Here is a 12,763-nt window from a genome sequence, read left to right on the forward strand (position 1 = left end):
ACGAGCGGAATGTATACGCAGTGATTATTAAGGGAAAGGCGTGGTGGTGTGTACGGTTGCTTTCGTTCATGGTTCATCGACTGACCTCAGCGACATCAACTTCTCCGAACCATTTAATTAACTCTTTCCTAACCGCAATCTCGTATGACCGTCGAATTTCAAGGACCAGTGGCCACCGGAGATCCTAACGCATTTCATGGCTGATCTTCGAACAAACGTTTGCGGCATGAGATTTGTTTTGCAGACACATTGTAGGTAAATGTTGATATGTAGGTACACTGGGTGGTACAGGAGGTATATCATGTCTTAGTGAAATTCTCTGTTAATGAAATTCTCGAGTAATTATTGTAGATAATTCTTGAGTAATTGCGGTTAATGCATGCCCGGCGTGGTTTGAATGAGTTTGCGGGTAATTATGTAGAAAATTGTTTAATGGGGATTGGAAGAGTAAAATGAATTTTTAGTTTACTGTTTTATTGTTTTAAGTACAGTGGCTACAGAAAGTATCGTAAAATAAGTGGAATGAGTCTTGGTACAAGTCGTGCTCCTCGATTTGAAGCTGTTTGAATAACTTCGTGTGAATACTTCAAATAGAAATGTGAAAGAATATTTCAAGTAAATGACAGGATAACACTGATAATGGGATGATGCATGTTGCATGAATTCAGATTGTTTGACCAATTAGAATGAGGTTCAACAATGAAAATGTATACTCAAAAACATGGAACAGTGGTCAGTATACGAAACGTGATTGTAATATTTCACGGCCTCCAAACCGTGTGCATAACTTCAACGAACGTGTAATGAAATGTGGGTCAGAAGTTAAACGAAATTTGAAATTGCCCATTAAATCTTTCAGGAACAAATTTATTTGTGTCAGTTAGAAAGGCTATTTTTTCATTAATTATTCTCAAATTATTATAGAAACATTTTTTTCGGATGATTTCATAAAACATATATAATGTACAAAAATTAGAACAAATACATTTATTACTTGTAATAGAGATTAGATTTTATAAAAAGGTTAATTAAAATTTATCTAATACGGCATTAAGCATGAAGTTTGGTTGTATCGTTGGTTAATTAAGGCGCGATTATCTAGAAATTTAAGGCCAAAGGGCTGGAGATAATGCTGTATGTGAGTCTTTCCAACGATTCCAGCTATTCTGGAGTTTCACGAACGCAAGTACCAGAGATGCAGTAAGTCGATGCATTTAAATCCTCGTTTTTGTTGCCAGTTCTGCTCCACCTTTCATAACGCGAATTCATGGTGTGCATGATTAATGATCTCCTTCTTGCTAGGAGAAGTTATCGTTCTATTGCTGAGACGTTGCTACTAAAAAGCATTCGTGCTTATCTAACCACTAATGTCGCGATTATTGGTCCATGCTCCACGAAAATGTGTTTTAGGCGTGTACATGTTATAACAACGTTCTCATGGGAAATTATGCGGCCGATAGAACTTTTCGTCCTTTAGAAAATTTTGATTGCTTCTTAACCTTTCAATACTACATCCATGCAAAGTTCACTTAATACCATAATAGAGAACTATACATCCCAACTGGGAAAATTAGTCAAAGAGAAGTTTAAATGGATGAAAGTTATAATTTTATTATAGTCATTCAGTCATCTCAAACTGGAATTTTGTTATATAGTTATGAATACTGTGTCTTTGTTTTAAACCTGTTATGTTCATTCGATCACTTTCGACCCAATTATAAATTTCTTCTATTAAAAGATGGCTGCATACTACTGCACACACAAAATATGAAAAATTAATGTGATACATGATTTCTCATTTCAATTTTACGTTAAACATCTTAAAACATTACGAACTCTTTTCTTTGACAAAAATAAAAGATTATATGGAAGATTAAGGTATAAGAAGCTATCATTTTTTAGAAATAACCAAAACAAAAATGAGTGAGAAATGAATTGCTCCACATAGTATTTCAAAACTAAAATAAATATATGAAAACTAACATGATTTAAATATATTTTTGAAAATTTCCAGGTAGGATAATAAATTAAAAATTTTCATACATAGATCTATAAGAAACTTTATCTCGACACATAGCATACTTATTCAAATTTAGATGAAAAATTGAAACGACTTTCGAACTTCCACATTCTAGTCGAGAATATTCAATCTTCCATCAGCTTCATTCACGTCAGAGATCTATCAAATTCGCTTGGATTTCGATTCGACGAAAAAAAATTCTCTATAAACGTATGAAATCGTTTTCGAGTGAATATGATTTCCAATAGAATAGAACGATTGATGTGTTTTATCGAGGTGCGAACGAGAACGAGCCCGACAGGTAAGCGTATACGATCGAGCAGCTTAATTCACTGTCATCGAGATTATGTTAATCTCGATGCGGAGAAGCGGTGGCTCGGCTGAGTTATTCGATCGGTGGTCGCAGAAAGCCTCTCCTGCGGATCGTTGCCCTCGGGATATTGGATTATGTTTCACTGTTAACAGGTTACGTTTCGTATCTCGTCACGGCAGACGTGCGACGCGCCGGAGCCAATGCCACGGCTAATCGACTACAGGATCGATCATGGAAACGAGCGTGATCGACACTGTCAAGATTACCGAGCCTCGATCCGTGTCGATCGTCCCTTGTTTGATCAACGATTCGACAGCTGATGAAACCTATTGAAAGAATCGACACCGTGATTGAAAGTTAATATAGTGTGATATTTTGCCTTGGTATTTAGCATGATAATTTTAGGATTCGCAGCTTTTGTTTGCATTTTCCATGCATTTCGTATTCGGTTGATTTGTACAGGAAATTTGAAGAATGATTCCAGCGAAAAGATTCCGTGAGGCTTAGGAACTTCATACGAATCTGTGAAAGAATAGATGCTAGAATTGAAAGTTGATATTATGTATGAAGCTAGTAATTGAGGTATATTAATTTTAGGATCCTCCGGGGCGGATTTCCTATTTTAAATGATCTAGAGGAAGTTTCGAGAATATTGTTAATAGAAAAGTTTCATAGAAAGTTTTCTTGAACTCGCAATCAATGAAAAATTAATCCAATGAAGAAAAGATTTTGTTTAATTGTTAATTCGAATACTGAACTTTTGAATTCCATCTGTATTATTTTATATTGACTATAAAGGTAATTTAATAAATGCAATATTTATTATACGATTTTTTTCGTAAATTGAAAACTTATAGAATCTGAAATATACAGTTTTGTATGGATTGCACATATCTCGCGAGATAGAAGTTGAATGAAATGAAAGGCCGTTACAGAGCAGAAACAATTTCTTGGTGCATTCCATGGTCTTTTGGATAGCATCGTTTTGGAATGCCGACGCGTCAAGCCGCAAAGGTGCGGACGTTGCACTTCCTCGATGCGTAACCACCTCATATTAGCATAAATTAGCCGGTCGTCCATGGAGCGTCGTAAACCTTAACAATTGTAAGGTCCCCGCTTTGATGTCAGAAACGGCTGAACGATCGTCCGCTTTAATATAGTGACGCGCACACGGTGAAACATTGCACCGGGTTAAACGCATTCTTTGACATAATTTGTGTAATTGTGGCACGGCTTTCGCGCGTTTCTAAATGCTCATACAGGAACGAGCGCAAGCAACCAAATGAACGGTGAATAATTCATCCTCCGCCAACATTCTATAGCAATTTCTAACCAAATTATATTCGTCTGCGGACTTTTGGAAACTGTCGAATAAGGATGGAACTTAATCGCCATCTAATTTTGATAATTCTACCTTTTCTCTGTAGTCACTCTTATTAAATTTTCAGTTCCGTTCATAGAAAAATTAGAATTTTAAAAGAAAAGAAATTGTATAAAATTCGAGGTTCAAACCTTTAAACAGTTGAAAAGTCATTTTCGAAATGTTCAATAGAGTGCAAAAATATACGTTCAATTCTACGACCAAATAAAAGAACAGTTTTGATAACATGGAGTTGATTATTATTGAACTATAAAATTGCTTATCATGTTTTTTTGTCTGTGATCTTCAATCTTAATTGAAGTTTCAACTTTTTGTATTTACAAATCTATTAATTATTAATTATGTTATTACCTATTAATAATAACAACGCAATGAAAAACAATGGAACAATATCAAATGAAGATATCGAATAATACAAAAAAGAAAGAAGATGCAAATAGAACACATTCCAATTTCAATCTAAAATTCGGCCCGCCATAAGATGGTCATTGCCAATACGAGAATATGATACGATACAGGAGAACTATATATAACAATGAACCATTCTAACGAAGCTTTACGAGTCATGAGACAGCGTACCACGAATAAACGCACAGTCACCAATGACAGACATCGACTCGACTCGCGGGAACTGGGTTAATCCAAGAATTCTTATTCCATGATTAACGAGAAAAAGCGGCTAGAAAACCCGGCAGTTGTTTTAATTGTATGTATCCAACAGAAGCAACTAGGCTGCCAGAAGTGAACGCCGTCTTGCAATTTAGCCGAGCCGCGTCTGCTAGTCTGGCGCAGAAATAGCCGATCATTTCACGCGCGTGTCGCCCGATGATGTAAACGTAAACCATACAACAGTAGCAGCTGGCTTCACGTACACGGAATGGTTAGTCACCGTTTAAGAAGTCGGTTTAATTACATGATTTATCGCGAGCTAGTCGTGATCGCGGCTATATTGCTGTGAGAATTGCTGGAGACCCAATTTTCCCCTTTTATTTTTCAAAAGATCCCTTTATAGCTGCGGTATCAAAGGGAATGAAGTGAGTCATTGATAATATTCGAGATCTTGGAATCTGCACAGCTGCTGGATCAATCTTAGGAACTGTGTCATCGCTTGAATTGAGATCACTTCTTCTCGGGAATCTTTCATTTAAATTTCTTAGCTGAGAGCTTTTTTTGTTTGTTTGACAGAGTGACTTTAGATTAGGAATATTTGGTTGATTGTTCTACTAGGAATTTTGTACGATGTACGAAGAAGAGGATGTAGGATACTATTGCATAGAAGCACTTAACAATTTTTGATAAATGTAATTCTGTATAATTCTAAATATTGTTCTATATTCTGTATATTTAAATTTTGTATCCTTCTAAATAAATAACAGATGATCTTCATTTGAAGGAATTTTTATGAGTTGTCAATTGGTTCATATTTACCTTAACTGACTTGGATGTAAGTTTCACGAAAATAGACAATTTTCACTTCAAGAAATTTTGGCGAATTAACTCGTACACACCAGTCGTACGATAAATCTTTCCATATTAAACTAACATATCAACTATTCATATTTTTACTCCGAGGTTGTATTTTATTATGTATCATCAATAAACTATGCTTAAAGATTCGAAGATATCTTTAATATCCTTGATAATTTAGAACATAACCTAAAAGTCTACTGACCTAACGAAATTCCAAAATATCCAATATCTCAAATACAAAATTACGCACCCCACATTCACCTCTCGCTTTCCTTCATTGTAAATCAATCCCTACCATTGGTTAACCTTTCACTTGAACCGCGAGTAACTCAGGCGAGCGAGACCGGAAGTCCTTGCCAGTCAGAAGAAAGAACGTCGAAAAATTACGATTCTCCGAGCGACGACGCATAAATTACACCAGCCACCGGGTGTTCGCCGTCGAAGAAGAAACCCGGCGTTTTAATCTGCACGGTTTTCCCTATGTCGGTGGACGTCTTAGAGAGGTGTTTTGTAAAACGGAATCGCGTCTACGGGGTTTTATAGTCACCCACGTTGCAGTCGTGCCATTATTATCGTCGTATATTCTCACGTTACGGTTCCACACGACACACGGCGCAGATGCTCACTGGAAAGAAAAGCCTCTGAGTCGACTCATGCGGAAACGCTGACGACACTTCTAGCCCATGTGTTCTCCCACGCTCCACAAAAATCCACGTACAGCTGTACGAAACTTATTTACAGCCTGCCAGTCTGTAATCTCTTATTTTTTTTCGCTGTATCGCGGAGGAACGGCCGGAAAAAGCGCCACAAGGAACAGGAATATGGAACCCTTTGAAGCTTGATACGGCCGACGTAGAGACTTCGCGACACATCTTTAATTGCGACTGGAGAGACTGCAAAGGGAGCGAAGAGACTTCCGTAGAATTAAATTCGTCTTAAGTTGTGTGATTTTTTTTTTGCTTTCTTTTTTCTTTCATGTTAACCGGTTGCGGTTGGAGAGTGTTTTAGAATATGGACGATCGAAGATGGTTCGCTTGAAGGCTTCGTCGAAATTTGAAGCGATGATTCTCTGTGGCGTGTATAATAAAAAGTAAAACGTTCCGTGTAAATTTAACAGATCTTTGAAACTTTTGGGATAATCTAAAGTTCGTACAATTCTTAGGAAATTCCATTAGCCGATCCTAAAAATTTTGTAAACTTGGAACTTTTGCTATAAATTTTTCTAAAGATTACAGAAATTTTAGCATTTTCTAATTTTGCAACTTCGCAAAGATTTTTTCCAAATTCTTCAATCTTTTCCAAAATTCTAGTTTTTGTAATTTTTCAAAAATTCAGTTTTGTAATATTTCAAAAATTCAAAAAATTTCCTAACTTTCGATTTCTTCCACAAGAAGTACATAAATAACAACGAATATACAAAATATATATCAATATATATTCAATATATATTGAAAATACAATTAGTATATTTGAGGAAAAAGGAAAGAAGGAAGAAACATTCGTGTAGTGTTTACCGGCTAATCTGAAATCGAACATTGGCGTGTCAGTGGATAATTGCTTTGAAATTGTTTCGTTGGAGGTATCGTGAAAACCAATTTAAGGTTCACCCGTGGGTTAACTACTATTTTGTGTACGAATAATTGACCAAGACAAACGCAGAGGGATCGGAGAAGGAATGGATGGGTTTACAATGCGTAATTGCACGGATGTTTAATGGAAGATAGATTTATTGCGTTCGTATTGATTATGCCGCGTGGAATTCATCCGATTAGCAAGTTACGGCACAGAGTCACGAGCCACGCGTTAAATTATGCCCAGCTTGTGTTCCAACTTTGATGAGATCATGAAACGAGATTCCCTGAGAGTTACTTAATGTATTAGCCGATGTTTGAATAAATCTCGTTGCGTGTTATCCAACATGGTACGCCGGATCGGTGAAGATTCGAAGATTTATAAGCTCGGTTCTGAATTACCGCCGCTTGTACTGTACAATTCTTTGTATGTGCGTCAATTAAAATATTAAAACAGTGAAAATTCTCTGTATATTTATGTAAATTAAAGAACGAGAAAAGCAATCAGTCTGAAAGAAGAGAACAGGGATATGAATTTTACCAAACTAAAATATTTATAACAATTAAAGAATTTCAAAATCATTTAAATAGAATATATAGTAACTGTATGTTATACAAATTATTATTTCGAGCCATTTAACTTTTCATACATAAATATATTTGTGCACAATCCGTAGTCAAACCGGTCGTGAATTGCCCATGTCCAAGTTCTTTCTTTGTTACTGTTCTAGTCCTTTAAAAGATCTGAAAAAATGTTGAAATGGTTATGAATGCCTCCATTATGGTACAGAGCATCCGTTCAGTCGAATATCCGAAACTAAAATTACCATTTTCGATCGAATTGAACTGTAAGAAAATATAAAATTTCTAAATTTCGTCAAACATAAATCTTGCCGACCAATTATTTCATGTTATATCGAAGTAGTATCATATCGAGGTTTATACCTTATTTGTCCAAAAGTGTCGATTTATATTACTTTCCCCAGGTCATGTTGCTCCTCTGAAATAGTATCTCGCCTCGGACTATCATCGAGCGATTACTCGCGACCCAGCTTCGTAAATGCGTTACTGGGTTCGAGCCGAGAGCGGCAAGAAATTTAATAAAGTCGGTGAAAAATGAGCGGCTATTCGGGCCGGTTCATTTATCACCGCTATTTATCGGTCGGAGATACACTTCGATCAAGGAAACTTTCGAAATTGTGCCGTGAGGTTAACTCAGCTCGTGGGACAAGTTTCAACTGGTTACCAGAAACTCTGGAAACTTCCTTCGCGGACCAATAATCTCGAGGAAATGTACACGGACGCCAGTTGAACATGCAACTTCTCCTTTCCTTTCGATTCTAACCAACGAGTATCTTCGATCCATGAGCTCCAACTAGAATAGGATCATTTGAATTAAAAGGATGTTTGAACTAAGCGAGTTACCTTACAATTCGCCAAATTTGGTTATGAATAATTTTTAAGTAACTTAAAATGGAAAATGGATTGTGTAACTCGTTGTTACTGATCTCGTTAACATAACGAAATATTTGGATAAAATACATTGCATAGGATACGATATTTTCTCACCCTTTCGTTATTATCTTAAGGAGTAACGATATCACATAAGATACAACAACTTTGATTATTCTGTGCAAAGTTGAATTTGAAGATGTTGAAGCCGACTCTAATAAAGCAACCCTGCTATACTCTAATATCTAGAACCTGGAATCTAGAACTTAAACTTCCCAGATATTAGGATATAGAAACTGGAAGGAAACGGTAGAGATCGTTAAATGAAAGGCAATCTTATCTATCTGAGAAGGAGAGAAAAGCCGAAGGGCAAAAAGTGTGGAGCGATAATTCTATTTGGAAACGGGAGGGCATGCACTTTACAACCAACCAATGCAAACTGGCTTGGAGCCATGCCAGAAATGGTCGACCGGCGGAAACGTTATGTGACTGCCGCTCTAAAGGTGAAAGAAGAGCTATAAAAGAGAAAAGAGGCACGAAGGAGAACCCAGGAGTCCTTTCAAGATCGCACGATTGTCGCCCCATTTGCTTGGATATTAATCTCCAGCTTTTCTTTCTGGGTCAACTGAGCAAGGGGTACGCTCACCCACTGCGATATTTCTTCCAGGTTTCTAATTTGCAAGTATGAAAGTGGGGAATGACTAGGGGAACGTTCGTCTCTTGGAGTGTTCCGTTGCTTCCTTTCGCAGTAGTAGAATCTAGTAGAATAATACAGGATTATGCGGACGAAATTAAAAGAAATAGGGAAGTAGAAAAATATAAACAAAACCAGGAGTTTCTATTATACAGCGTTGTTAGTTGAATGAAGTTAAACTGAATTTTGCTAACGTTGGTTGTTTTGTTTGTGGGAGGATCAAGTAGAATGATACAGAATTATACGGACGAAAACAGTAGAAAGAGAGGAATATTAGAATATAAGCGTAGACAGGAACTTCTTTGATGGTAGTGCGAAACAGAACTTTGCTAATATTGGTTGTTTTATTTATGGTAGGACCAAGTAGAACGATGCCCAATTATACGGACGAAAGCGGTAGAAACAGAAAAATAAAGAAATATAAATGAAACCATTCTAATACCCTTAATCAACTGCTGAAGAAAACGTTGCTCGATGTTTAAGCTTTTATTACCTATTTTATTTTCTTTTATTAGAAATCTCTTATTCCATAAAAAGGAACTAGACTTTGCGAAAACACCTGTTGCGTTTCGATAAAATAACTGTATTTGGTACAAACTGAATGCGTTCTGTTGCTTTTATTTTCTTCACATTAGAAATCTGTTACTTCACACGTATCCCATAATACTAAAATACCAAGAAAACTACAACAGAAAAATTTATTACAATTTTCCAACAAATGCGTAGGTATCTTAATACTTATAGCCACCAACTTACGTCATGAATCTAAAATATAGCTATACCATAGTAACTCGATCACCTCACCTCCAACTTAAACCCAGCTGAACCAAAGAAAAACTACACACCTGTGCCTGCTGTTTAACATGAATCTAACCCATAAAGCCATCGAATATACACTTGCAGGCAACGATAACGCAGTTCACGTTTCACCCCTGTCACTAGCTGGCCGTTTATCACTGCTAAAAGCCTATACCTTATCGAAGCCAACCGATAAGGGGATCACGCCTATGTTGCTCCCCACGAAGGTCAGTCATGCTCCTATTGCAACGCAAAACCCAACACACAGGTGAATAAGGAGGCACTTAACGTGAAACCTTCGCCCTGTGTTCCCACGTCTTCTGCGCGACCTCTGATACTGATACTCGATAGTCGAACCTTGCCCTTTGTTTAACCTCTTTGGAAGATTTTATGCTACAGGAACAGTGTGCTAAGTGTATTTTCGTGATTCTATGTTTCAGCATCACATAAAATTGAGGCACGAAAGACATCGTCGTCAACATGGAGAAAGCTATTTGCCTAGTAGCTTCGTGTTGGATACGGATGAACCTGAACAAGGAACGTGGGGACCATGGTCCACGCCTAGCTCGTGTTCCAGATCCTGTGGTGGTGGTGTCGCGCATCAGACTAGACAGTGTCTTGATATAGAGTAAGTGATTCGACTTATTCCTTTTGGGGAAGATTTGATAAGTTTGATTGATGACTTTGTGATAAATTGACAAATATTTACAACTCTACGGTTTTATGTAAAACCGTACTTTGTATTATAGAATTCATTTATAGAACTTCACTCGCTTTAACAGAAAATTTGTTATTAAAATAACTATTATAAGAGAATTTATTATCACTGGTAATTTATAAAATCTTGTTAATATTGCTCTATTATATTTTTTTTACTGTAATTGTTATTACATTAGTTGCTAATAATGTTAATTTTACGAGAACATTCAGCATTCTAATGACCACGTTTACCATAGAAACTCTTCCAATTATATATACTTTACATTAATTACACGTATATATACAGTTTAATGTGACGAAGAGAACGTTCTAATTAAGTCACTATTACATATCCAAACAGGAAGCACCTGAAGACTTTCACGACAATTCTCAGATACGGTTTTCGTTCTTATAAATATTCACGAGATGTTTTTCCTACGTTTAGAATTTCTTATACCGCGTTAATATTTCATTACAAGACATAACTGCAGGCAAACGTTAACGAAACTGAGCTTGAAATTCCAACGACCCGCGAAATGTCCCCAGTCGGACTCGGTAATGGAAAATTAATTTTTTATCTCGTCTTTTCGCAAAAGATGGGTTTATTCAAATTCAATTCGGTCTCGTCGCCGTTTCCACGCTTCGAAGACTTTTCTGGTGAGAGTTTTTGACGGGTCAACTTCTTGCGGAGAATCACGGTAAATCCTTCTTATCTGAAGGGGGATGCACGGCTAAGATTAATCGCGACTACCAGCGCGCGCTTCCGGTGTCCTTCTGAAGCTTCGTCTCAAACGATCTCACAATTTTTTTCGTACAAAATTTGTTTCTACATCGTAAGATTTTATGTTGTGCTTTATATGAATTATGAAGCACTTTCTTATAATACATATTTTTAGATCATATATAAAAGTTTTAAAAGGGGTAAAATTTTCTAGCTATAACTTTCATCATGCAGGTTTTAATATTATGAATTTTGATCAATACTTGTTTTTATATTATCTGCGTGGTAGCCAAAGAAAAGATCACGAAACATTAAAGAAATATTTCAACGTAATGTCGTCTCAAAACTTCGTTTCCAAGAATTTCGCAATTTTCGTATAGAAAACCATATTTCTTATATTATATTATATTATATTATATTATATTATATTATATTATATTATATTATATTATATTATATTATATTATATTATATTATATTATATTATATTATATTATATTATATTATATTATATTATATTATATTATATTATATTATATTATATTATATTATATTATATTATATTATATTATATTATATTATATTATATTATATTATATTATATTATATTATATTATATTATATTATATTATATTATATTATATTATATTATATTATATTATATTATATTATATTATATTATATTATATTATATTATATTATATTATATTATATTATATTATATTATATTATATTATATTATATTATATTATATTATATTATATTATATTATATTATATTATATTATATTATATTATATTATATTATATTATATTATATTATATTATATATAATATATATTATATATTATATTATATATTATATATATTATATTATAATTTATGTTAATTATTAAGAAATTTGTTTTATTTAAAATATATCTAAAGTCTGTCTAATAATAATAAATAACAAATTATTAATAATAATAATATATTTAATAATAAAGAAATAAGACTAATCGTGACCACTAATGCATTCTTCTGATATCGTTCCAATCGTTTCAAAGAATTTCGCACTGAAAGGAAGGTAGCGGAAACCGTAAGTTCGTTACGTAAATGAAACGAGGAAAAGAGGAAAATCGAATGAGAGAACGATGGGTATCGGTCGAAGAAATCGAGAGCCAATCGCTAATAACACGTTCGATGAAACGAGAAAGCGGGCTAATCGTATCTTGTGAAAGCATTCGGCTTGTAGAATGATCTCATGGATGGATCATGTCGTAGGTCAATCTTAATCGCGTTGCTTTGCAGTTCTTTTCAATTTACGAACTTCGTTTCACGACTTCCGCGACTAGAATTTCAAACATTCTGCGTCTAGCGTATATAATTTCAAAGAACCCGATGCTAGATTAATTTCATGTTACGATTATATTGCATCGTAATATCGTGATCCGAAATTGCTGAAGAAAGTGTTCACGATGTGAAATAGAAACTTTCTAGGTGCTATTTTTAATTGTTTCCGATAGAAGTTAATTTTAACATTTTGATTGGCTTATAATCACTGGTTTAATACGATGTTGGAATTAATAAAATATTTCGATTAAACCTTTCAAGATAGGTATTTTAAATTTAATTAGTGGATGTAATAAAATAATTGTACGAACCA

At 34.8% G+C, this 12,763-nt stretch overlaps 1 protein-coding gene across 11 annotated transcripts in view; it reads left to right on the forward strand.

The window, feature by feature from the left end:
- LOC100742198 (papilin) overlaps positions 1-12,763 on the forward strand; it is a 163,921-nt gene that overhangs the window by 107,264 nt on the left and 43,894 nt on the right. For all 11 annotated transcript variants that reach the window (XM_033323387.1, XM_033323386.1, XM_033323394.1 and 8 more), the window contains exon 3: positions 10,140-10,327. In XM_033323387.1, the coding sequence (XP_033179278.1) occupies positions 10,140-10,327 (188 nt within the window). The remainder of the gene's footprint in view (positions 1-10,139; positions 10,328-12,763) is intronic.

Source organism: Bombus impatiens, unplaced genomic scaffold, assembly GCF_000188095.3.
Source record: "Bombus impatiens unplaced genomic scaffold, BIMP_2.2 scf_0930, whole genome shotgun sequence".
NCBI lineage: Eukaryota > Metazoa > Arthropoda > Insecta > Hymenoptera > Apidae > Bombus > Bombus impatiens.